The 21,902-nt window shown below is 34.7% G+C and overlaps 1 protein-coding gene across 1 annotated transcript; it reads right to left on the bottom strand.

Annotated features, from left to right (window-relative positions):
- Nucleotides 1–15,835: 15,835 nt before the first annotated feature.
- Nucleotides 15,836–17,933, bottom strand: LOC147299260 ((-)-germacrene D synthase-like). Its single transcript, XM_086252051.1, has 4 exons — nt 17,715–17,933; nt 17,366–17,504; nt 16,369–16,614; nt 15,836–16,234 (listed from the first exon to the last, which is right to left on the bottom strand). Exons 1-4 carry the CDS (start codon nt 17,792–17,794, stop codon nt 15,938–15,940), a joined length of 762 nt encoding a protein of 253 aa, XP_086108177.1. The 5' UTR covers nt 17,795–17,933; the 3' UTR covers nt 15,836–15,937.
- Nucleotides 17,934–21,902: the final 3,969 nt, after the last annotated feature.

The following is a 21,902-nucleotide window of genomic DNA, read 5'->3' as shown; positions in this document are numbered from 1 at the left end:
GCACCCCACAAAATATCCTTTAAATAAACTTATTTAAAGGATCCCTCAAAGGAAGAGGCCGATGTATCTATACATGCCTCTTTTTTTAAAAGATCAATCAAATAATTTAAAGGATGATATTCATTAGTTAATCAAACGGATAAATGGTTTCCAATTTAATTAGCTAGTTTTGTGCAAGGATGATCTTCAAATTCAACGGAGACCTAAAATGTAGACAGTTTCGATCATCAAAATACAATGTGTGGTGGCCGGTCCCCACAAGAGATCCCTTATTTACCCTTAAAAGAGAGATTCCTCAATAGAAGGGGTCTGTATATCTATATAAATATATATACAATAACATTCACCCAGTCACCATAAAGCGTGGAATATCATGTTCACCTAACCACCTGCTTATCATGTTAGTATATCTGATTTTGTTCTAGAAGCCTTTGGCCCCTATTTTCAAGAAAGGATGAAAAAAGGACAATATGAACTCAGAATATTTTTTCTCTCTACCCTTCCACAGGTCAGTACCTCCTTCTCCCACATACATTTTTCTTTTTCTCCCAAAAAAACTCACCGACACCATCTCTCATTCACTCCCACGGATTTCCATCTTCTCTAGAATCTCTCTTTTGTTTTTGGACAGCTACTCTCTCTTTCTCTCTCTTGATCTTTTTCTTTAAAATTCTCCCCTCAATAAATTTATGGTTTATTCGCGCCAATGCCCCCTGAAAGTAACTTCAATTTACAATTTTCAATTTGCCCCCTGAAACTTCATTCCTCCCACTTTGCCCCCTGAACTTTACAAAATACCATATTTCGTCAACTCCATTAGTCCAACCGTTTGAAATGCTGATATAACACCTACATGTCCAATATCCAGGACTAACAACCCGCCATGTGGACAAAAAATTATTATATATAAAACTATAATATATCAAAAAAATTAAAAAGTTTTATGAATTCACTATGAATGATGGCAAGTCTATTGTAGACCGATGGCAAGTCTATTGTAGACCAAGTGCAAGACTTACTGATATTGGTCACAAAGCTTCATTTAGTCAAAATAATTGTTCCAGAGTCATTGCAAGTTGGGGCTATCATGTCAAAATTACTCCCTGGCTGGAACAATTATAGGAAAAAAATTTCTGCATATGGCATGCGGCAAATGTGAGTCTGCAAGATCTTTTGAAAGAGATCTAAATTGAAGAGGAAACTAGAAATCGAGAAAAAGATTTTTCCTCTCAAGATTTCACCAAGGTTAACAATATAAAAGGGAGTAGTAACAAGTTCAAGAAGAACTTTAAAGTGACTAACACAGGAAAGTTTAAAAAGACTAACCCCAACAATAAGAATGGCAAGAAAGTTGGAGCATGCCACGTACCATTGTGGAAAGAAAGACTATTTTATTCGTTACTGCAGGTTCAAGAAAAATGAGGATGCCAAATTGAATAAAACAAATATGGTAGAAGAAACTCAAATCATTGCTATGGTGTCCGAATTGCAAATTGGCATGACCACTGAATTGAACATGGCTGCAACAACAAAATCTAATGAATGGTGGCTTGATTATGGGGCTACAATTCATGTTTGCAATGAAAAAACACAATTCAAGACCTACAAGTTAGAAGAGGATGGTCAGGAGGTGTTAATGGCCGGGCAACCATAATTCAGCCATGGTTCTAGGAAAAAGGACGGTTGAAGTACTCCAATTTACTTCTGGAAAAACAATGACTTTGACAAATGTTTTTCATGTCCCAAACATTTGGAAGAATCTGGTTTCTGCAAATTTACTATGTAAAAATGGCATTAAGGCCATTCTAGAGTCCAATAAGTTTATACTTTCGAAGAATGGTGTGTTTGTTGGGAAGGGTTTCTCTTGTGATGAAATGTTCAAACTCAATATTAATAAAGTGAATTCTTCTGTTTTTATTGTTGACTCCTCTTCTTATTTATGGCATTCTAGGTTAGCACATTTAAACTTTAGATCTTTGAAATATTTGTCTAAGCGTGGTTTAATTTCTTGTAAAGAAGTTTCATCCAAAAAATTGTGAAATCTGTGCTCAATCTAAAATTACTAAGAAACCTTTGAAGAAGGCAGAAAGAAACACATGAATTTTAGACTTAGTGCATTCTGATATTTGTGAGTACAATGGAACTTTAACAAGGGGAGGAAAACGTTATTTTATTACTTTTATTGATGACTGCTCGATCTAGACTTACTTATGTATATTTTTTTTCTAGTAAAGATGAAGCTTTTGAGTTTTTTAAATGATACAAGGCTGAAGTCGAGAATCAAAAAGAAGAGAAAATTACAGTCTTTCGTAGTGATAGAGGTGATGAATATTTTTCACATGAGTTTTCTTTGTTTTGTGAAGAACATGGTATCATTCATCAGAAAACTGCACCTTATAGACCACAACAAAATGGCTTGGCATAAAGAATGAATAGAACATTGACTAATATGATTAATTCTATGATTATAAATGCTAATGTTCCTATTTATTTATGGGGTACGTGAAGCATTATTTACTGCATGCCATATTCAAAACATAATTACTTCTAAAAAGACACATGTGTCTCTGTATGAAGTATGGAAGGGTAGAAAACCAAATCTTAACTATTTTAGAATTTGGGGCTGTTTGGCTTTTTATAAGACTCATAATCCTAAAAGATCAAAATTGGGTCCTAGAGGTATTAAAAGTATTTTCGTTGGATATGCAGCAAACTCTGGCGTAAAGGTTGCTTGATGTAAAGTCAAATGTTATTGTTGAATCTAGCGATGTAGAATTCTTTGAGGAAATATTCTATAAAGATCCTAGTCCTGGTTCAGTTTTAGAAAATACTCAAGAGCCAGTGGTAGAAACAAATTCTAGTTCATCTCTCAATAAGAAGATAAAACAACCTGACGTGGTTTTTGAACCAAGGAAAAGTCTAAGAACTAGGAATTAAAGAAAAGAATTTAGATCCTAACTTTATTTCTTCACAAACCATTGTGTTTTTGGTAAATGGAGATAGAAATCAAGTTCTAAATAAAATACTCATCATATTACATGTTGAAGAAGACCCTAAAAGTCTGAATGAAGCAATTACTTCAAGAGATGCTGCCTTTTGGAAGGAGGCCATAGACAATGAGATGGACTCATTGCTATCTAATCAAACGTGGATTTTAGTAGACTTGTCACCAGGTTCTAAACCAATTGGTTGTAAATGGGTATTTAGAAGGAAATATAATTCTGATCGAGGTTAGTAGCCAAAGGTTTTAAATAGAAAAAAGATGTAGATTACTTCGACACTTATGCACCTGTAGTTAGAATCACATCCATTAGAGTGTTGTTTGCTTTAGCATCCATACACAATTTATTTGTACATCAAATGGATGTGAAAACGACTTTTTTAAAAGGTGATTTGGATGAAGAAGTATATATGGAACAGCCAGAAGGATTTGTTTTGCCAGGAAATGAAAAGAAAGTTTGCAAGTTAGTCAAGTCTCTATATGGTCTAAAACAAGTACCAAAACAATGGCATGACAAATTTGATAATGTAATTTTATCAAATGGTTTTAGACATAACAACGCTGATAAATGCATCTACGCTAAATTCACAAATGAGTATGGTGTTATTATATGTCTATATGTAGATGACTTGTTAATTTTTGGAACCAATATGAAAGCTATTTCTGAAACTAAGAAGTATCTAAGTTCCAACTTCAAAATGAAAGATTTAATTGAAGTGGATACTATCTTATATTGGATAATATGGTTTTTGAATTTGAATTCTGGAAGCTGATATGGTTAGCCGATTGGTAGTTTGTTTCCTTAGTTTTAAATTTGAATTGTTTGTTTCTTTTTTTATTAGGATTGAAGCTCTTATCCTATAGCTTATCTTATCTCTATAAAGGGATGTACTCTGCTACTTAATTAAAATAAGAACATACAGTTTCTATATGGTATCAGAGCCACCGATCCTTTAAACCTTAGCTTCTCATTACAACTTCCTCTGCGCAATGGCCTCCACCACCGTCCAATATCCTTACCCAGCTACCCTCAATGTGGCAAATTTTGTTTCTATCAAATTGACGCAGACAAATTATCTCATGTGGAAAACACAAATCATGGGTTTGATTGAATCCCAAGACATGATAGGATTCATTGATAAAGGTCTTCCTTGTCTGCCCAAATACCAACTTCCTACAAATTCTACACAGGATGCAGATGCACCACCAGCGCCAGTCAATCCGGCATATATAGCCTGGAAGAAGTCCGATGGTCTTCTCCGGGGCAGGATTACAGGAACATTATCTGAAGAAGTCTTAGCCGTAGTTGTTGGACTTAACACTACTTATGATGTCTGGATGGCAATCTCACGTGCCTTTGCACAGGATTCACAGGAAAGGGAGTTTTATCTCCAACAAAAACTGCGGATGCATAAGAAAGGTGATTCTACCCTTACTGCTTATTTGCTTAGCTTTAAGAACAATTGTGATGCTCTTGCAGCAATTGGAAAGCCGGTTCCCGATCGAGAAAAGGTGTATGCATTACTCACTGGCCTTGGTTCCGGATATGAATCTTTTGTGACAACTATGTTGAAGCCACCCACTCCTTGCTATGATGTGGTAGTGCCTTTGTTGAAGTCACATGAAAATATAAGGCTGTTATATGCACAGGATAATCTGAATCATCATACTGCATTCATGGGTCAGCGTCAAAATATTTCCAAGCCACGTTTTGGAAGAGCTAATTCCTTTAGTTCGCGAGGAAGAGGTTTTACACAGACTAGTCGATCCACTGACTCTGGCTCTCGTTCTAATGTTGGTGTGATTAACAATCCAACTGGTGCACCTAGCTCCTCAAATTCAAATACGAAGGGTCAGTATTGTCAAATTTGTTCCAAACCTAATCATACGGCTCTCCGCTGTTGGCATAGGTTTAATCAATCCTTTCAAACTAAGGACATACCAAAGGCTCTTACTACTCTCACCATATCTAGCGCTCAAGACCAAGAGTGGTTCCCTGATACCGGCGCTAGTGTACACATGACCAATGACTCTGGTAAGCTTTATTTCATTACGCCGTATCATGGGCATGACAAAATAATGGTGGGTAATGATGAATTTCTAGAAATTACACATGTTGGAAAGGCTGCTATCCATGTTGATAACACTGTGTTACATTTGGATGATGTTTTGGTTGTGCCTGGAATTAAAAAAAATTTAATCTTTGTCAGTCAATTAACTTCAGATCTACCATATCAGTTTGAGTTTACTGATACTTATTTTTTGGGTAAGAACAAAGCAACTCAGCAAATAGTGGTGAAAGGAAGGAGGAGCGATGATCTCTACAGTCTACGGCCTGTAAATAAAGTGGTGTGTTATGCAAACAGGTGTTCTGTTGTTTCCAAGTCTACATGGCACCATCGGTTAGGACATACACATCAGCAAATATTTGATTTCTTATGTCGTCGAAATTTAATTTCTAGTTCTGTTGCTACTTCTAATAAGGAAGTTTGTACTAGCTGCCAGATGGCCAAGTCTTGTCGCTTGCCTTTTATTTCATCTAATAAAAATGATCTTGGGTTGTTTGATAAAATACATTGTGATTTGTGGGGACCAGCACCTGTTGCTTCTGTCCAGCTGTTTCGCTATTATGTGATTTTCGTTGATGAATTCTCTCGGTTCACATGGATGTTTCCTTTTAAGTTAAAAAGTGATTTTACTTCTTGCTTCACTAAGTTTCATAAATATGTGACCACACAATTTGGTAAACAGATCAAAATACTTCAATCTGATGGTGGCGGTGAATTTGTGAATCAGGTTTTGGCTAATTATCTTTCTTCTCATGGAATTGTTCATTATAAGTCTTGTCTGTTTACACCTGAACAAAATGGCATAGCAGAACGTAAGCATCGTAATATTACTAAGCTTGGGTTAACATTGTTGTTTCATGGAGGGGTGCCTAAACGGTTTTGGGTAGAAGCTTTCCATACAACTGTTTGGCTCATAAATAGATTGCCTACGCGGGTCCTTGATATGGAATCACCATTTGCAAGGCTATATGGTCATACTCCAGATTATACTTCTCTACGGGCTTTTGGATCTCGTTGTTTTCCTTATTTACGGCCTTATGCTCAGCATAAATTTAATCCTCGGTCTTTGCCTTGTGTTTTTTTGGGATATTGTGATGAGTACAAGGGTTATAGATGCTTTTATCCACCTACTGGCAAAGTTTATATCTCCCGTCATGTGGTATTTGATGAGGATAATTATCCTTTTAAGAATCATGGATCCTTATTTAATCCTACTGCTTCCTTGACTGATTTTGCAGTTTTTCCTGACTAGCTTACAGCTACAGTGGAGCCTACTTCCTCTCAACCTTCACCTCCGTTCACAGGCCCACGTGATCCAGTTTTGGAAGATATTATTTCAGTTGCTAGTGGCGTGACGTGTGTTAAGGCTGGCTCATCTTCTCCTCCTCATTCTCCAGTTCCATCCTTAATTGTTTCTCCATTGTCTGATGAGGAGCCATCTAATGGGAATTCACCTATTTCAATCACTGTGTTGAGTGTTCATTTTACATCATTTTATGATACTAACTCCCTAACCTAGAGTGCAAGAACTCGACATTTTGTGTCTTGTTAGTTTGTTTTAGTGTTTTGTAGGTTAAACGAAGCAATTAATGATGAAGAAAGGAGCCAAATGGGGCTATTTTGAGCTAAAAATGGAAAAAATAGAAAAAGGAATCTTGAGAGAATCTTCGAAGGATCTGGAATCTGGAAGGAATCTTTGGAGAATCTCAGATATAATCTTTTGGGGAATCTTTTTGGTCAAGGTTGACTTTTGGTCAAAGTCAAAGGTCAAATGTCAAAGTCAATGGTCAACCATGCACACAACCCTAGCCCAAAGGACCAACGTCATGCGCCTATTGCAAGCCCAATTGGAGGAAGCCCAAGTGTGCCATTACAAGGTCCAAAAGCCCAAGCCAATGCCGCACCTATAGCTGATCCAAGGCCCAAGTAAGGAATCCTTCATGGTCAAGGAAAATCTCACAAGATTCAGTCAAAGATTACAAGGAATCCTAGTTGAAGAAGAAGTCAAAACCCTGTAAAATAGAGCATGAATTTCGACAGTGATTCTGTACCTCTACAGATTGAATCAGGTGTCATGCCATATATAGTTGGAAAGCTACGAATGTTAGCTTCGCAGGGAATTTACGGATTTCGATTCCGAGTTTTCTAGCTCAAGATATGGCCGTTTTAGTGGAGGTAGCGCAGCAGTTTCGCGAACTGAAAAGAAAGTTACGCCCAAAAAGAGCCCAAATCAGCCCAAGGCCCACTTTTGGCCGAAAATTAGAAGCCTTAAGGAGCAAGGAATGCACTTATCCCACATTGGAAAATCAGCAAAACCTCTCCACCTCCTCACTACTATATAAGACCCTCACTCCCTCACATATCAGATATCATCTTCTACACCTTACACCTTTTTATTTTTTGATAGTTAGAGAGAGAGAGATCGAGAAGTTGGCGCAAAGAGGAGGAGAGGGCAGCAAGCCTTCTTGCTGCCCTAGCCGCATCTTCCTTGTTTCTTCTTTTCTTCTTCTTTTGATTTCCTTTGTTTCCTTTAGTTAATAATTAGTCTATTATTCTTTCATTATGGATTCAACGTTTGATTATTTAATGAACGTTGATTCTTTTATTTTCTTTATTATGTTTTGATTTTAGTTTTGCATTGTTAAGATGATGATGAAGCTCTTATTATTCGATCAATGTTGATTTATGCTTAATGAAATAAAGCCATGTGATTTAATGTGATGTTTGCATGCGATAAATTCCTATTGTCTGTTTTAATTGATTCTATTTGTTTGCACTCTTTGACTAGCTACCATAGAGTTGTTTGCATCTAGTAATTGTTATGAAATTGAGAGGTGATAATAAAGCTAATCAATTCAGTAGGTAACAAGGAGGTATCCTAAGAATTTATCTTTGATAAATAGGTTTCATAGATGTCATCTAGATCGATAATCAAGATACTATCATGCTCTATTTGTTTGTCGTTTTCATATAATCTTAATGACTCTTGCATGGTTAACAGCTTAGGTAGACGATAATCAAGCTTCCTAGGAACATGTGAGTTAACTAGGTTAAGTTGCGATAATCAAGCTCTTAATCTATGAATAAGGAAAACAATAGTTAGGCGAGTGTCCGATAATCAAGGCCTCTCGGCTGGCAAACTTTATTGTATGTGTTCACTTTCAATTGCATGTCACCATAATAGTTGTAATCTTATAATATGTGGTGGATTCTGAATTCTAAACAATGCCATGTTTTGTGTGTGTGTGTGTGTCTCATCTCTACAAACCCCCCTATCAGTAGTATTTCTAATATGTCAAGTTGAGTTGGTTTATTGATACTAAACCCATTCCCTGTGGGATCGACCTCGTACTTTGCACCCTTTGCTACCATGCGATTCGTGCACTTGTGAGTAAACTTAGAGCTTTGGTAAGTATTTGTGTTAATTAATTTGCTCTAAGAAAACAAACAACAAGTTTTTGGCGCCGTTGCCGGGGAATGGTGATTAGTGTCATGAATTAACTTGACTTGTTATTAGAATTAAGATTTTTTTTATCTTTTGTTTTTAGTTAAGTTTTAATAAAGCTGTTTTCTTTTTAAATTCCTATTCTAACTAATTATTGTTTCTTGAGAGTTTTTGGGAAGGTTCAAAACAATCCAAGGTGGATGACGAGCTTGCCAAAGCCGAGAGCAAGAAAGGGTAGAGGAGGACATTTAAGTTGAAGATTAGCACCGTCTGGCTGAAGACGTACAAACTTAGCGTTGTTTGGGAGGCAACCCAAAGTTTTTGAAGAAATCAAGAGGAGCAAACCAAGGATCATCATGGTGGCTGCACACATGTAGAAGTCGTTCTTGCAATACAAGTAACAATTTCTTTTATCTTTGCTTCAAGTTTTAGTTGGTTTTATTTTTTTTGTTTTTGGTCATTTGTTTTGATTCCCTTACTTAATTGATCATGCATGTTTTTTTTATTTCTTTCACATTGAGGGCAATGTGTCATTTAAGTTTGGGGGGAAAGGCAATTTCATTGGTTTTTGTTTTTAGATTTCTATGGTTTTAGAAAAAAAATTTCAAAATTTTGGCCCAGAGGTTCGGTCCTCTCCTTGGAGGTCCAGTCCTCTGCACTGCTGGAAGAAGATGACCTCTCTGGAGGTCCGGTCCTCAAAGGTGAGGACCGGTCCTCTCTGTAGCTGGAATGGAGCTTCGCTTCTGGAGGTCCGATCCTCTCTCATTGGGGACCGGTCCTCTCTGTGCACTTGCTAGAGCCATGCTCTCTGGAGGTCCGGTCCTCTCCTTTGAGGACCGGTCCTCTAGAGCTTTGTACGAAAAATAAAATAAATGTTTTGAGTTTTTTTGTGTGTTCGGACAGTTTTTGAGTCCCCAACAAATTGATATAATTGTTTATGGTCATTAAGAAGCATGTTTAGCATTGTGTTTATGATATGTGTTCTTCTTTTTCTAATATTGTTCCATAACTTATTTTGCAATTCCATGTGATTAGGCCTTGTTTTCATGAACTTGAGTTGTGATTTGCATGATTTAGTGATTGATATATATTTTAGAGTAGACTTATGTGACCCATGAGAGATTTTGAGCCTTGTCCTTCATTTCGCGAGTGTTGTACATCACTCTATTCTTTCTTTGTCGTTTAAGTTGTTGTGTGATCTCATTATTTATTCTTTTGATCAAATGCTTGAAATTTACAACTTTGTGAATCAATACGCTAGAACTTCTATCTTATTCTATGCAAAGCATTTTTATAACTACATGAACCCTAAGAGATGATTTTAGGTCATCTTTGTCTTAACTATAACTAAAAAGCCAACCCTTTGTGTTTTATCCCTAGTTACCCCTTTTGAGCCTTATAGCGTTTTCTTTGTTTACCCATACTATATACCTAAACCTTAAGTTTGGGGGAGTTACACCCCTACCCTGTTTACCATTTATCTATGGATTTGCATTGATTATGAATTTTGAGGTTGAAAAAAAAAAGTGTTTATGCATAGCTTGAAACAAAAGTGTTTATGGTAGCTTGATTTTAGTTTTGCATTGTTAAGATGATGATGAAGCTCTTATTATTCGATCAATGTTGATTTATGCTTAATGAAATAAAGCCATGTGCTTTAATGTGATGTTTGCATGCGATAAATTCCTATTGTGCTTTAATTGATTCTATTTGTTTGCACTCTTTGACTAGCTACCATAGAGTTGTTTGCATCTAGTAATTGTTATAAAATTGAGAGGTGATAATCAAGCTAATCAATTCAGTAGGTAACAAGGAGGTATCCTAAGAACTTATCTTTGATAAATAGGTTTCATAGATGTCATCTAGATCGATAATCAAGATACTATCATGCTCTATGTGTTTGTCGTTTTCATATAATCTTAATGACTCTTGCATGGTTAACAGCTTAGGTAGACGATAATCAAGCTTCCTAGGAACATGTGAGTTAACTAGGTTAAGTTGCGATAATCAAGCTCTTAATCTATGAATAAGGAAAACAATAGTTAGGCGAGTGTTCGATAATCAAGGCCTCCCGGCTGGCAAACTTTATTGTATGTGTTCACTTTCAATTGCATGTCACCATAATAGTTGTAATCTTATAATATGTGGTGGATTCTGAATTCTTAACAATGCCGTGTTTTATGTGTGTGTGTGTGTCTCATCTCTACAAACCCCCTATCAGTAGTATTTCTAATATGTCAAGTTGAGTTGGTTTATTGATACTAAACTCATTCTCTGTGGGATCGACCTCGTACTTTGCACCCTTTGCTACCATGCGATTTGTGCACTTGCGAATAAACTTAGAGCTTTGATAAGTATTTGTGTTAATTAATTTGCTCTAAGAAAACAAACAACACACTGATGCAGCGCCTGTTCAAATCACTCATGCAGCGCCTCTTCCAATCACTGATGTCCCATCTTTGACTACTCAACCCGCTGGTGTCGCACCCTTGCCTATTCAGCCCATTGATGTCGCACTTCCTCTAGCGTCTCATCATTCCATGACTACTCGGTCAAAATCCGGTATTGTAAAGCCTAATTCTATGTATTGTTTCTCTGTTGTTACTGAACCTAGAGAACCCAAATCTGTGAAATCTACCTTAAAACATAGTGGATGAGCAGCTGCCATGGATGAAGAATTACAGGCTTTGCGTGCTAATGACACTTGGGATCTGAACTCGTGCCTCGTGTTCCAGGCTGCAACATTGTTGGTTGCAGGTGGGTTTTTAAAACCAAATTGAAGTCTGATGGTTCGTTAGAGCATCTCAAAGCTTGGCTAGTTGCCAAAGGATTCTCCCAGGTACCTGGTTTGGATTTTATTGAAACTTTTTCTCCAGTAATTAAGCCTACAACCATCAGGATTATTTTAACACTTGCCCTTGCTCAACAATGGGTATTCGTCAATTGGACGTAAAAAATGCTTTTTTGCATGGTTATTTGTCTGAACCTGTGTACATGGAGCAACCCCCTGGTTTCCAAGATTCTAAGTATCCTCATCATGTGTGCAAATTGAAGCGTGCTTTATATGGTCTCCGACAAGCTCCACGTGCATGGTTTGATCGGTTCACTACTTTTTTACTGGATCTTGGTTTTTTCTGTAGTGTGGCAGACTCTTCTTTGTTTGTTTTAAATCGTGGCAGTCACGTGCTTGTCTTACTTTTATATGTCGATGACATAATTTTAACTGGCAGCTCTATTTCTCTTATATAGAAAAAGTGCTACAAAAGTATAAGCATTTACACATAATAGAAGCATCAACTCCTTATGATCCTAAAATCAAATTGTTTGTAAATTCTGGAAGATCCGTTGCACAAGTTGATTATGCTAGTGTAATTGGAAGTCTAATGTATGTTACATATAGCACAAGACCAGATATAGCGTTTGCTATTTGTAAACTTTCAAGATACACCAGCAATCCTAGTATAGCACATTGGAAAGCAATTTGTAGAGTTTTGGGGTATCTTAAGAGGACCATTAATTTGGGTCTATTTTACTCTAAAAATTTCCAGTTGGACTAGAGGGATACTCATATGCTAGTTGGGTTAGTAAGAATAGTGATAGTATGTCTACATCAGGGTGGATTTTCACTATTGCAGGAGGAGCAATTTCTTGGGCACAAACAGTCTTAGCAAAGTCCACTATGCACTATGAATTTATTGCATTAGCAACAGCAAACAAAGAAGCAGAATGGTTGAGAAATTTGTTATTTGAAATAGAGTTGTGGCCACAACTGATCTCATTAATTTCTTTGTATTTTTAGTGAAGCTACTTTGTCTAGAGCTTATAACAAGGTATATAATAGAAAATCTAGACATATTAGCTTATGACATGAGTATGTCAAACAGTTAATAACAAATGGAGTTATTAACATAACTTATGTAAGATCAAATAAAAATCTTGCAGATCCATTCACTAAGGGACTCTCGAGAGATATGATACAAAATACATCTAGCTAGTGAAATGAGACTAATTAAAACCCTTTACATAAAATAACCAGTCATATATAGTAACCCAACTTTTCCTAGCTAGAACATCACTAGTTTCAAAGTTAAATGGGTAATAACAAGTTACCGATAAGTGGTTTGATTATGCACTGAATCATATATATAGTCTATTCCAGGATGCTCAGTGTATATTGCTATGATAGAGAGGATGAGTTTTAAACTCTTAATGAGGTATAATAGTTTTGTATTTCTTCAGTAGCAGAGACATATATTGAGTAACCTCACCTATATAAATATAAGAAGTGGTGCTGCTTCTAACAAGAGTTATGGGTGTTTCTCTTGTAAATGTTTATGAAACCAGGAAGTAGCACAAGGCCATAATAGTGCTAAATTGTTTCAAAATTTTCTCCAAGGAAATTTTAATATGATCATGTGTGTGGTTTTATCCGGTTTTGACACAATGGAAACACAGTTTAAGGTATGAAAAGGCCATTGATGTCTCTGTCAAAACTTTGATATACTTACACTAATTAATTGAAGGTTAAAATCAAAAGGTACCTTCTTGTATACATGAAAATACGGGTATGATTTAATTAAGTGTTTAAAATATATTACAATTTAGGTGAGAATTGTTGGTACTGTAATATATGTTTATAACATTGATTTGAATGAGAGAATGATATTTCCAGTTTGTATATTTTGAAATGGGAAGGAATTTGTTATAAATTTCAAAAAAAAAAAAATATATATATATATATGACTGATGTGCATATATTATTCAAATTGGTCGGTAGGTGCATTGCTTTAGAAAAAGTAACTTTGATTTTAACAATTGCAATAAACTTTGGGTATTCAGTTATATCCAATAGATGCGTCTGTCCACCATGTGGCTGTTATGGCACCTCTTCACTTTGGATCAAGTGGGTGTTTTGGCACCCATTGGAATCTATAAAAACCCACAAAGTGGGAATACTGCAATAAGTAAAAAAAAATCAATCTCTCTCTAACTCTTAATTATTATCTATATATCATACAATTTCCTTGTTAGAAATTTCTAAGAGAATTTCAGTTGTTGCTAAACTCTATAATTTCAATCTTTGTTGTATCTTGGAAGTGTTCTATCTAGAATTCATTAGCAAACTCTACCGAGTGAGGGCAATTATCACTTTAAGGAAAACGTTCTAACGTGCCTCAAAGTTCAATTTCTGTCTATTCTCAATTTGGTTCTAACAATACATGCAGGCACAGGTTCGATAAACAGAGAGACTAAGAAATCCTTAAGAACAATTCCAGCATGAGTAAAGCCATCTTCATACTTATATAAAACTTCAATCACACGTGTAAGATTTAGGATTGGCAATAGCAGGGGCATGGGGATATTGCTGGTAGGGTGGAGGCACGCTTCATTTATGTCCTTCCATGCATCATTCACTTGTTTAGTTAGTTCGATTTTTGTTTGTTCTTCTGTGGCACCATATTCTTTCATGTAACATTCCACATATGAGGCAACATGCCCTCTCTTTTGCTCAAACTACATGGTAGAAATCTTTAGAGTTGTGGCTGTCAAGAACTGTGAAAGAAACTTGCTTCAAGGCACGTTGTAACAACGCTTTCTTTCAGACAATATTTGCCCCCACTTCCAGTGTGCAAAGGGATTCGCAAGTATGCCTTGTGGATACAATGAAGCCTAGAGAATTCTATTGTCTGCTAATGTCCTACACGACCAAGAACAAATAGAACAAGAATGCTCGAGTTTTCCAAAGAACTAAAGCTGCAAATATTAGTTCTCTGTATTTTGCTTTTTGGTGAAAAGATGGAGATGATTTTGATTAGTTATCTAAACTGCAGATATCTTTCCTTTTTTATAGAGTTCAATTAATGTGTCTTTTTCGAAGTGGTATAACACCCATTCATTTGAATTTAATCCAAGAGGTATCATTTTCATTTGAATCATGCATGTTCATGAAAAGTCATGACCCAATGAACATAAAACCTCTCCAAAAGATTCAGCAACCTTTCAAAGAGACACATTGATTCAGAAAAGGCATATATGAGCCAATTCCAAGAGAGCCCAATGAACTTGATTCATTTCTGCCAAGAATTTTCATTCTTTTTGATAATTTGAAAATTATCCAACAATTGTTGGAATAGGAAAGTACCAAGTTGTTGCCTAATTTAATACACAATGGCACTGTTGTTCGTTATTATCTCCATGATTGAATTTTAAGAAAACAATAGCCAACAACTCGGTTGTTTCTAATTGAGCAATGACGGCTAAATTTGTTGCTTATAGGAATAGGAAACAGTGCTTTGGCAACCAGTTTACAACGACAGAAATTCATTGCCGAAAATAATAGGCAATGAATTTCTGACTTTGGGCAAGGAATATCGATCGTTGTTTAGTCCGTTTTTTTTTTGGTAGTATCGTAGAGATGATTTTATTTTTAATAAGGTCCTCATTCAAGTGTCATATATCCTTCAAATAAAACTAAATAAGAAATTGTAGAAATATATAAATTTAGGGAGACGATTTTCGAACTTCTCTTTTCTCCATTTGCACTCCTTATTTTTTTAATGATTATAAATAGTTTTATTATTTGTTTTTCACATATACCCTTTAGCTTTTAATTATATAATGTCACCTATACAAAATTAAATCCCACACATTTAATTTTTTTAAATTGTCATAATTATTTCTATTTCTCTAACTCTCTTTTAAAAAGAAAGAAACACTTATGTAATTCTCTCCCCTTCTGTGCATCCTCTTTGCTTAGTAAGCTATCATGTGACATTCATTCATTAAAGAATCAAATATGCTACAGATAATGAGTGGTTGTTTGGCATGGGAACATTTTTCTTGGCAGTGTCAAAAGACCCAAAAATGAGAGAGTGAACTAATTGAAAACCCCAATTTTATAACACAAAACCCACCATTAAAGAAAAAGATACAGAAATCATAACCCTCATGAGAAAACCCATAAAAATATGACAGGCTAAATATTTTCCTAATGAAGTATAGAATGATGATTAAAAGCACAAGATTGGTTCACAAAACAAAAAAGAAAATCATGGTGCATGGCTTAGAAGGCAGAGAGATGCAATATAAAAAAGATACGTCAAGAGGAGGGAAAATCATTGCCCAAAGATATTTAAAATAAAAATTCAGAAGTCATAAAGGGTAGATTTGGAAAAATATATAATAAAAATATACAAAACACATTAGAAAAGGAGATGGAGTGCAAAAATTGCCTCCCTAAATTTAATGCAAACAAACAATCCAAATTGCTTTATTCAAACATGGTTTTCAAGGGAAATTAATGGAGACAGTTTTAGAGGACTGGTACCTTATTTTACTACAGGACGTATGGATATGGTCTGGGAGACCTAATTTAATTTATAGTTGGAAAAGAGAACAAGTCCAAATTGTAGCTAGCTAAGCTTATACGGGCACAGGTTCGATAAACAGAGAGACTATGAAATCCTTAAGCACAATTCCAGCATGAGTAAAGCCATCTTCATACTTATATATCACTTCAAACACACGTGTAAGATTGAGGATTGGCAATAGCAGGGGCATGGGGATATTGCTGGTAGGGTGGAGGCACGCTTCGTTTATGTCCTTCCATGCATCATTCACTTGTTTAGTTAGTTCGATTTTTGTTTGTTCTTCTGTGGCACCATATTCTTTCATGTAACATTCCACGGATGAGGCAACATGCCCTCTCTTTTGCACAAACTACATGGTATATGAAGGTTAAGGTTAAAAGCTAGGGGGTACGTACGTTATGCATGCATATATGTACAGAAAAGATAAGAAAACAAAATTAAAAAAAGAAAAAGAAAAAGAAGGATAGAGTTGTAAGTACGTACATGGTCGGACCTCATGTCATCCATGAGTCTTCCAATTAGTGATGAAGCCTTGACAATCTTAGGATCATTGAACACCCAGTCCAAGGAATCTTTTGTAACAATAACTCCCATTAAAACAAAGCATGTGGTTGCGAGCAAAAAGTAGGATGTATTAAGTGCTGCCGACATGTATTCATCCAATGTTGGTGTGTATTTCTGGTCGAACCATTTGGCTTCCTGGAAGTCAGCTCTAACTTGAACTTTCATCTGAGAGAGAGATATCCACCAATTAAGCTATGTAATTAATCTCTATACACAGTATCATGGCCAAAAAAAATATCTCTATACACATTATATATATATAATAATTACATGACAAAATTTTTTTAAAAAAATTTAATATAACAATTCCACAAGAGTTGATTACTTCCAAACAAATCAGGTTCAAGTGTTTGTCGTTGTAAAATTTTACACAATTTTATTTAAGTGATGCCACATGGGACTCATTTCATATCGATCGTACGATTCGAGCTGTCTATTTTTTAGGTCTTTATTCAAATATCATTTATGCAAAAATTTAGACAAATCAGAAAGCATAAGATCGATATCTAATTTTGATCAAATAAATATACATATATAATGTTTCGATAAACATTTGAAATGATGACCATTTAATCAAACAGTTAAATGATGTTCAGTTTATCTTAATTTTGCAAGGTTAATCATTGAAAGAAAACATAAAAAATAAACGGCTTCGATCGTCAAATTTTCATGTAAAGTAGGCACCACAAGAAATCTCTTATTTACCCTTAAATGAGATCGAGATCCCTCATTAATTAGAAAAGGCCTTATAAATAGAGAAGATGTTTTTCTCCTCTTAATCACTTTTCTCTACCTTTCAAAAAAAAAATCACTTTTCTCTAATTATGATATCAATAGGCACATATGTTTTTCTGTGCTTAACGGTAACAATATATTGAATAGTAGCTAATTAGGTTAGCTAAGAAATATGAATTACTGCTTCTCTGGCATAGTGGATGCGATATAAGTTTCCCTCATTTGCAAGCCTTTCTTCGATTTCAGTGTAGACATCCAGTAGGGCCTGATAACAGATTTTCATATACTCTGGAAGTTGATCCATGGCAGAGATGTCCCACCTGGTATATCATGTTATTGGCAACATGTTATTAATTATCATGTTAGATGTTGAAAATAAGCTAATATATTTTGATGACGGGTAGTACTTATTCATTAATTCAAACCTAATTAAACATATTAATCAACGGATTAAACATGTTGCCAGTGTGGTACTATATATCAATATATAATAGATAGTGAAATGTATACGAATGAAATTTAATTCAAACCTCTCAACAGCTTCAGTAAAGAGTTCTAGTTCTTCATATTTGCCATACACATCATAAATGTCATCGATAATGACTGTCATGTCAATAACTTTGCATAATGTCCTCCTAGCAAAGTAATATTTAGGCTCAAAGAAGACTCCTAAAGCCCAAAAGTAGCACTCGGTTACCCTGTCTCTTGCAAAACGTAGCTTGTTTACAAAGTCCAAGTCCTTCCACCATCTGATGAATTAATTACACGTACAATATAACTTAATTAGAAGAATTAATAACTTTGATTTTCTTTAATCTAATTTTATGACATGCATGATCTATAGCTAGCTAATTAACAATTAAGAATTAATTAATTAACCTTGCAATTTCACTTAGTTCCTTCTGATGGACGTGCAGAATGTTGAAATCCAACTTTGCAAATGCCTGGATAGTTTGATTATGTGAATCATGATCTTCCTCGTAGATGGACAAGTAATGCCTAGCTTGCTTCTAGCCTTGGGAAGCCCTTCCAGAATGGTTGATGCAAGGCATGAGTTACTTGTTTCGAAAGTGGGCCCGGCCGGGGGGCTCAAACGTTGTGTTGTAGCCAAGTAGTTCTCAAGATGAGTAATGGTGAAGGTTAGTGCCTCATCTAGTATATCCTCTCCATGTATCCTAAGATGTGTGGCTTCGTACAAGCTTAATAATCCTACTACATCATTCACAAGCGATTCCTTGAATTTTCCATCATCATCCTTAAACTTGTTGAATACATCTGCATAACCAACCATTAATTACATCCATGCATGATTAATTAGAAGAAGAAAACATTAATCGAGAATTATATATAAAACTATTTTTGAGCAATCGGATCATGAGGACTTACCACATGAAACCGTATAACCTTGTTGTCTAAGCAATCGGAAACGGAGAGCAACAGTGAATAGGTTATCATTATTTTTCTGGTCATCACAGTGATCGTAAGAATTGCTGTGAATTTGCTGCAAAACTTCATCAATCTCACTTTCAAAATGGTAGGAGACACCTAAGCGCTGGATGTCATCAATCAAGTCCATTTTTTGTGAAGGGTTTTTAAGTGCTGGAGCCATTATCATCCTCTTCACCTTTTCCTTCAGTGCTTGGACCTGTTGCTCAATTTTAGCATCTGCAGTTTCATATATACGTACACAGACAAATTTATAGGGAATTAAAGCAAGCTAGTTTGACCTGGATATATAGCTTCTTGCTGCACACAAATTCAAGCCATTAATCAAAATCAATCTATACATATTCTAGCTAAGTACTATTGAAGCATATGACAGAAAATGATCACCCCAAATGCTGGGAGAAAAATTAGCTGAACGTCGATTAACATCATCAGCTGGAGTGGCATTTGGAATTTGAGCATGCAGCTGAAACTAAGGGGGGTGTACTCAATTAAGACTTTTAAAGACTTTTGTTAAATTAAAAAGTTAGGAGGTACTCAATCAAGACTTTTATATACTTTTAAAAAGTCTATAAAAGTCAGGGGGTACTCAATCAAAACTTTTTAAAAGTCTATGAAAGTCATACGGTACTCAAAATGTCAATGATTTTCACAGATTTCTCAAATTCATAGACTTTGAAAGACTTTTGGCATTAAAGTATAGATACCAAATCTTCTTATTTCTCTTCCATTTCCCCTCAAAACTTTGAAAGACTTTTGAGAAAAGGCTTCCCATTTTCTCTCTCCGCATCCTTTAACATTGCATGCGCGCGTGTATGTCCCTTCCAACATTGATACACCTATTCCTTATATTGTCCCATCACTATGCCATTACATATAAATAGACCTGTCATATACGGTTCTAACTCCAGACTTCAGTGCTCCAGAAGTTAGTTTTATGGGTTTACAACATGTCAATTATAATATATTGTTCTACCCTTTTATTTTTTGTATGTTTACGTTGAGAGTTTCAAGGATGACTTGAGTTAGATTTATCTGTTAGATACAATAATAAAGAGATTAGTTCAACATTTTTTAAATTTTTGACTTATATGTTAAGTAGTAATACAACATTATTTCTTTCAAATTTTAAAACTTATATGCATTTCTCATTATGTATTATTTTATTTTTTAATTTAATTGTCTTTACACTTGGAAGTTCGTTTTCGTCAACGTTACCTAAATTTAACATTGTCCATGTAACATTGAATAGTAAGTTTTGACAAATATTGAAGACCAGTTTTAGATCATTCAATATATTAGTAGGTTTCTTAACAATCTTGATTTCTTGAAGATTATTTTTTCATCAGCTTGTCAATTTTTGTTTGATTTCACTACTTTTTCATTGCCTTTCTGTTTGATTTCATTGCGTTTTTATTGCCCTTTGTGATATACAGATGCTATTATCTAACAATATTTCACAATGATATTTGTATCAAAAAGTCATTGAAAATCTATCAATGTCTATGAATGTTTTTTAATAAAACTTCATGAAAGTCTATAAAAGTCTATAAAACTCTTTGAAAGTCTATCATAATTCTGAAAGTCTATATATGAAAGTCTGTCACTTAAAAAAAGTCTTTAAAAATCTGGATTGAGTACACCCTCCTAAGTGATCAGCAGACATTTTGTTCCTAATTGCAAATTGGAAAAGCAGTTGAATGTATAAAGTAATAATGCTAGCTAGCTTAATTTTCATGGTATCAATTGCTGTGGTGCTTAGCCATTTGTAATGAATCATCTGGTCTATTAGTGAAAGCTAACTAAGCTATAATAAAAATAGGGAGACTTTATGACTTTCAGAATTCTATATAAATTTCAATAATACTGTAACTATTCCACGTTACGTAATATTAGACTATTAGTTTCTATTTTTTTTATACTACCGAACGCTCGGCTTCTATTGCCGCATATTCTATAGTACAATTTTGCTTCTTTTTCGAATTCTCGATACTAATTTGTCAGGTTTATATTAGATGAAGTCCAAAATTTTAAGATTAAAACCTAATATGCAGGTGTTGGGGTTGGGGTGCTGCAACGGGTGGGGGTGGAGGTTGGTTTTCTTTATTTTTTATTTTTCTAATTTTATTAAAAGAGAAGTAATGTGACATATTTTAAACTATTAATTGAATTATTTTAATGTACATAATTTTATAAAAGGCATGCTACAATTCACCCTCTAATTAAAGACAGAAGAGCAAGATCCACGTCGTACATAAGAGGGCTAAACCCCCTATCTTTTTAAAAAATATATTTATATACACTAATACACCTGCTAAAGTGCTAATTAATGGCCCAGCTAGTCCACGGTGTCCACCAATGAAAAAAAATAATAATAATTCCTTTGTCAGTTGTCCCCACTCTTCGATTCCGTGGATGCAGCACCAGCTTTTTATTCGACCAAAAAACAAAAAAAACGTTTGTCCCCACCCCACTTCCCTTTCGTTCCTCCAATCCTCTCTATTAGCTTTGATTAATCAAATTTGTTGTTGGCTTTGTTCTTCACGTCTAGTGGACTGGAGAGAGTCGGAGAGGCATGCAGCAGCTTGGGCTTCCTTTCTTGGCCTTCTTTATTCTTTGTTTCTTTTTGAGCCACAATTAATTCTACAAAATAAAATAACACACATCAAAATAAAATAAAATCTCAACAACAAATAAAGTAAAGCACACCCTAATTTAGTTAAAATTTAAAATGAAATAAAATCTAATAAAATCTATGAAATAAAACAAGAAATAGTAAAATATAATAATTAACTAAATAATCAAAACAACAATTAAAATGCTAAAAATAATAGCTAAAATGTATAATATATTTAGGGATAGAAAATATGTTATAAATTAAGCCCAACAGTAATACTATTATACCAATTACTAACATATCGATCTATTTAAGTTCTTATTTTTTTTTTAGCCATTTAGGGATTTAGCTATTTAATTAGGGATTTAATTTTTATGCAATAATTGTTGTATTTCTAATTTACTCTTAAATGTTTGTAAAATTAAATAAAAATTAATATTTGATTATCCAAGTTGTTCAGGAACTCGAGGAAAACTTGTGTAATTTGTTGATGTGTGATCGTTTTTAAGCTTAATCTCAATTATTAAAAGTGCAAGTTTGGAAACCAAATAATCTCTAAATTTCAATATTCACTACAAGAATATTGTCAATAGATATCACCCATTTTATATCAGATTTGAATGTGACTGATATTATAAAAATTATAATATCAGAT

The sequence above is a fragment of the Dryas octopetala genome, chromosome 1 (genome assembly GCF_963921425.1).
Source record: "Dryas octopetala chromosome 1, drDryOcto1.1, whole genome shotgun sequence".
Taxonomy (NCBI): Eukaryota; Viridiplantae; Streptophyta; class Magnoliopsida; order Rosales; family Rosaceae; genus Dryas; species Dryas octopetala.
This window is presented reverse-complemented; position numbering and strand designations above follow the sequence as displayed.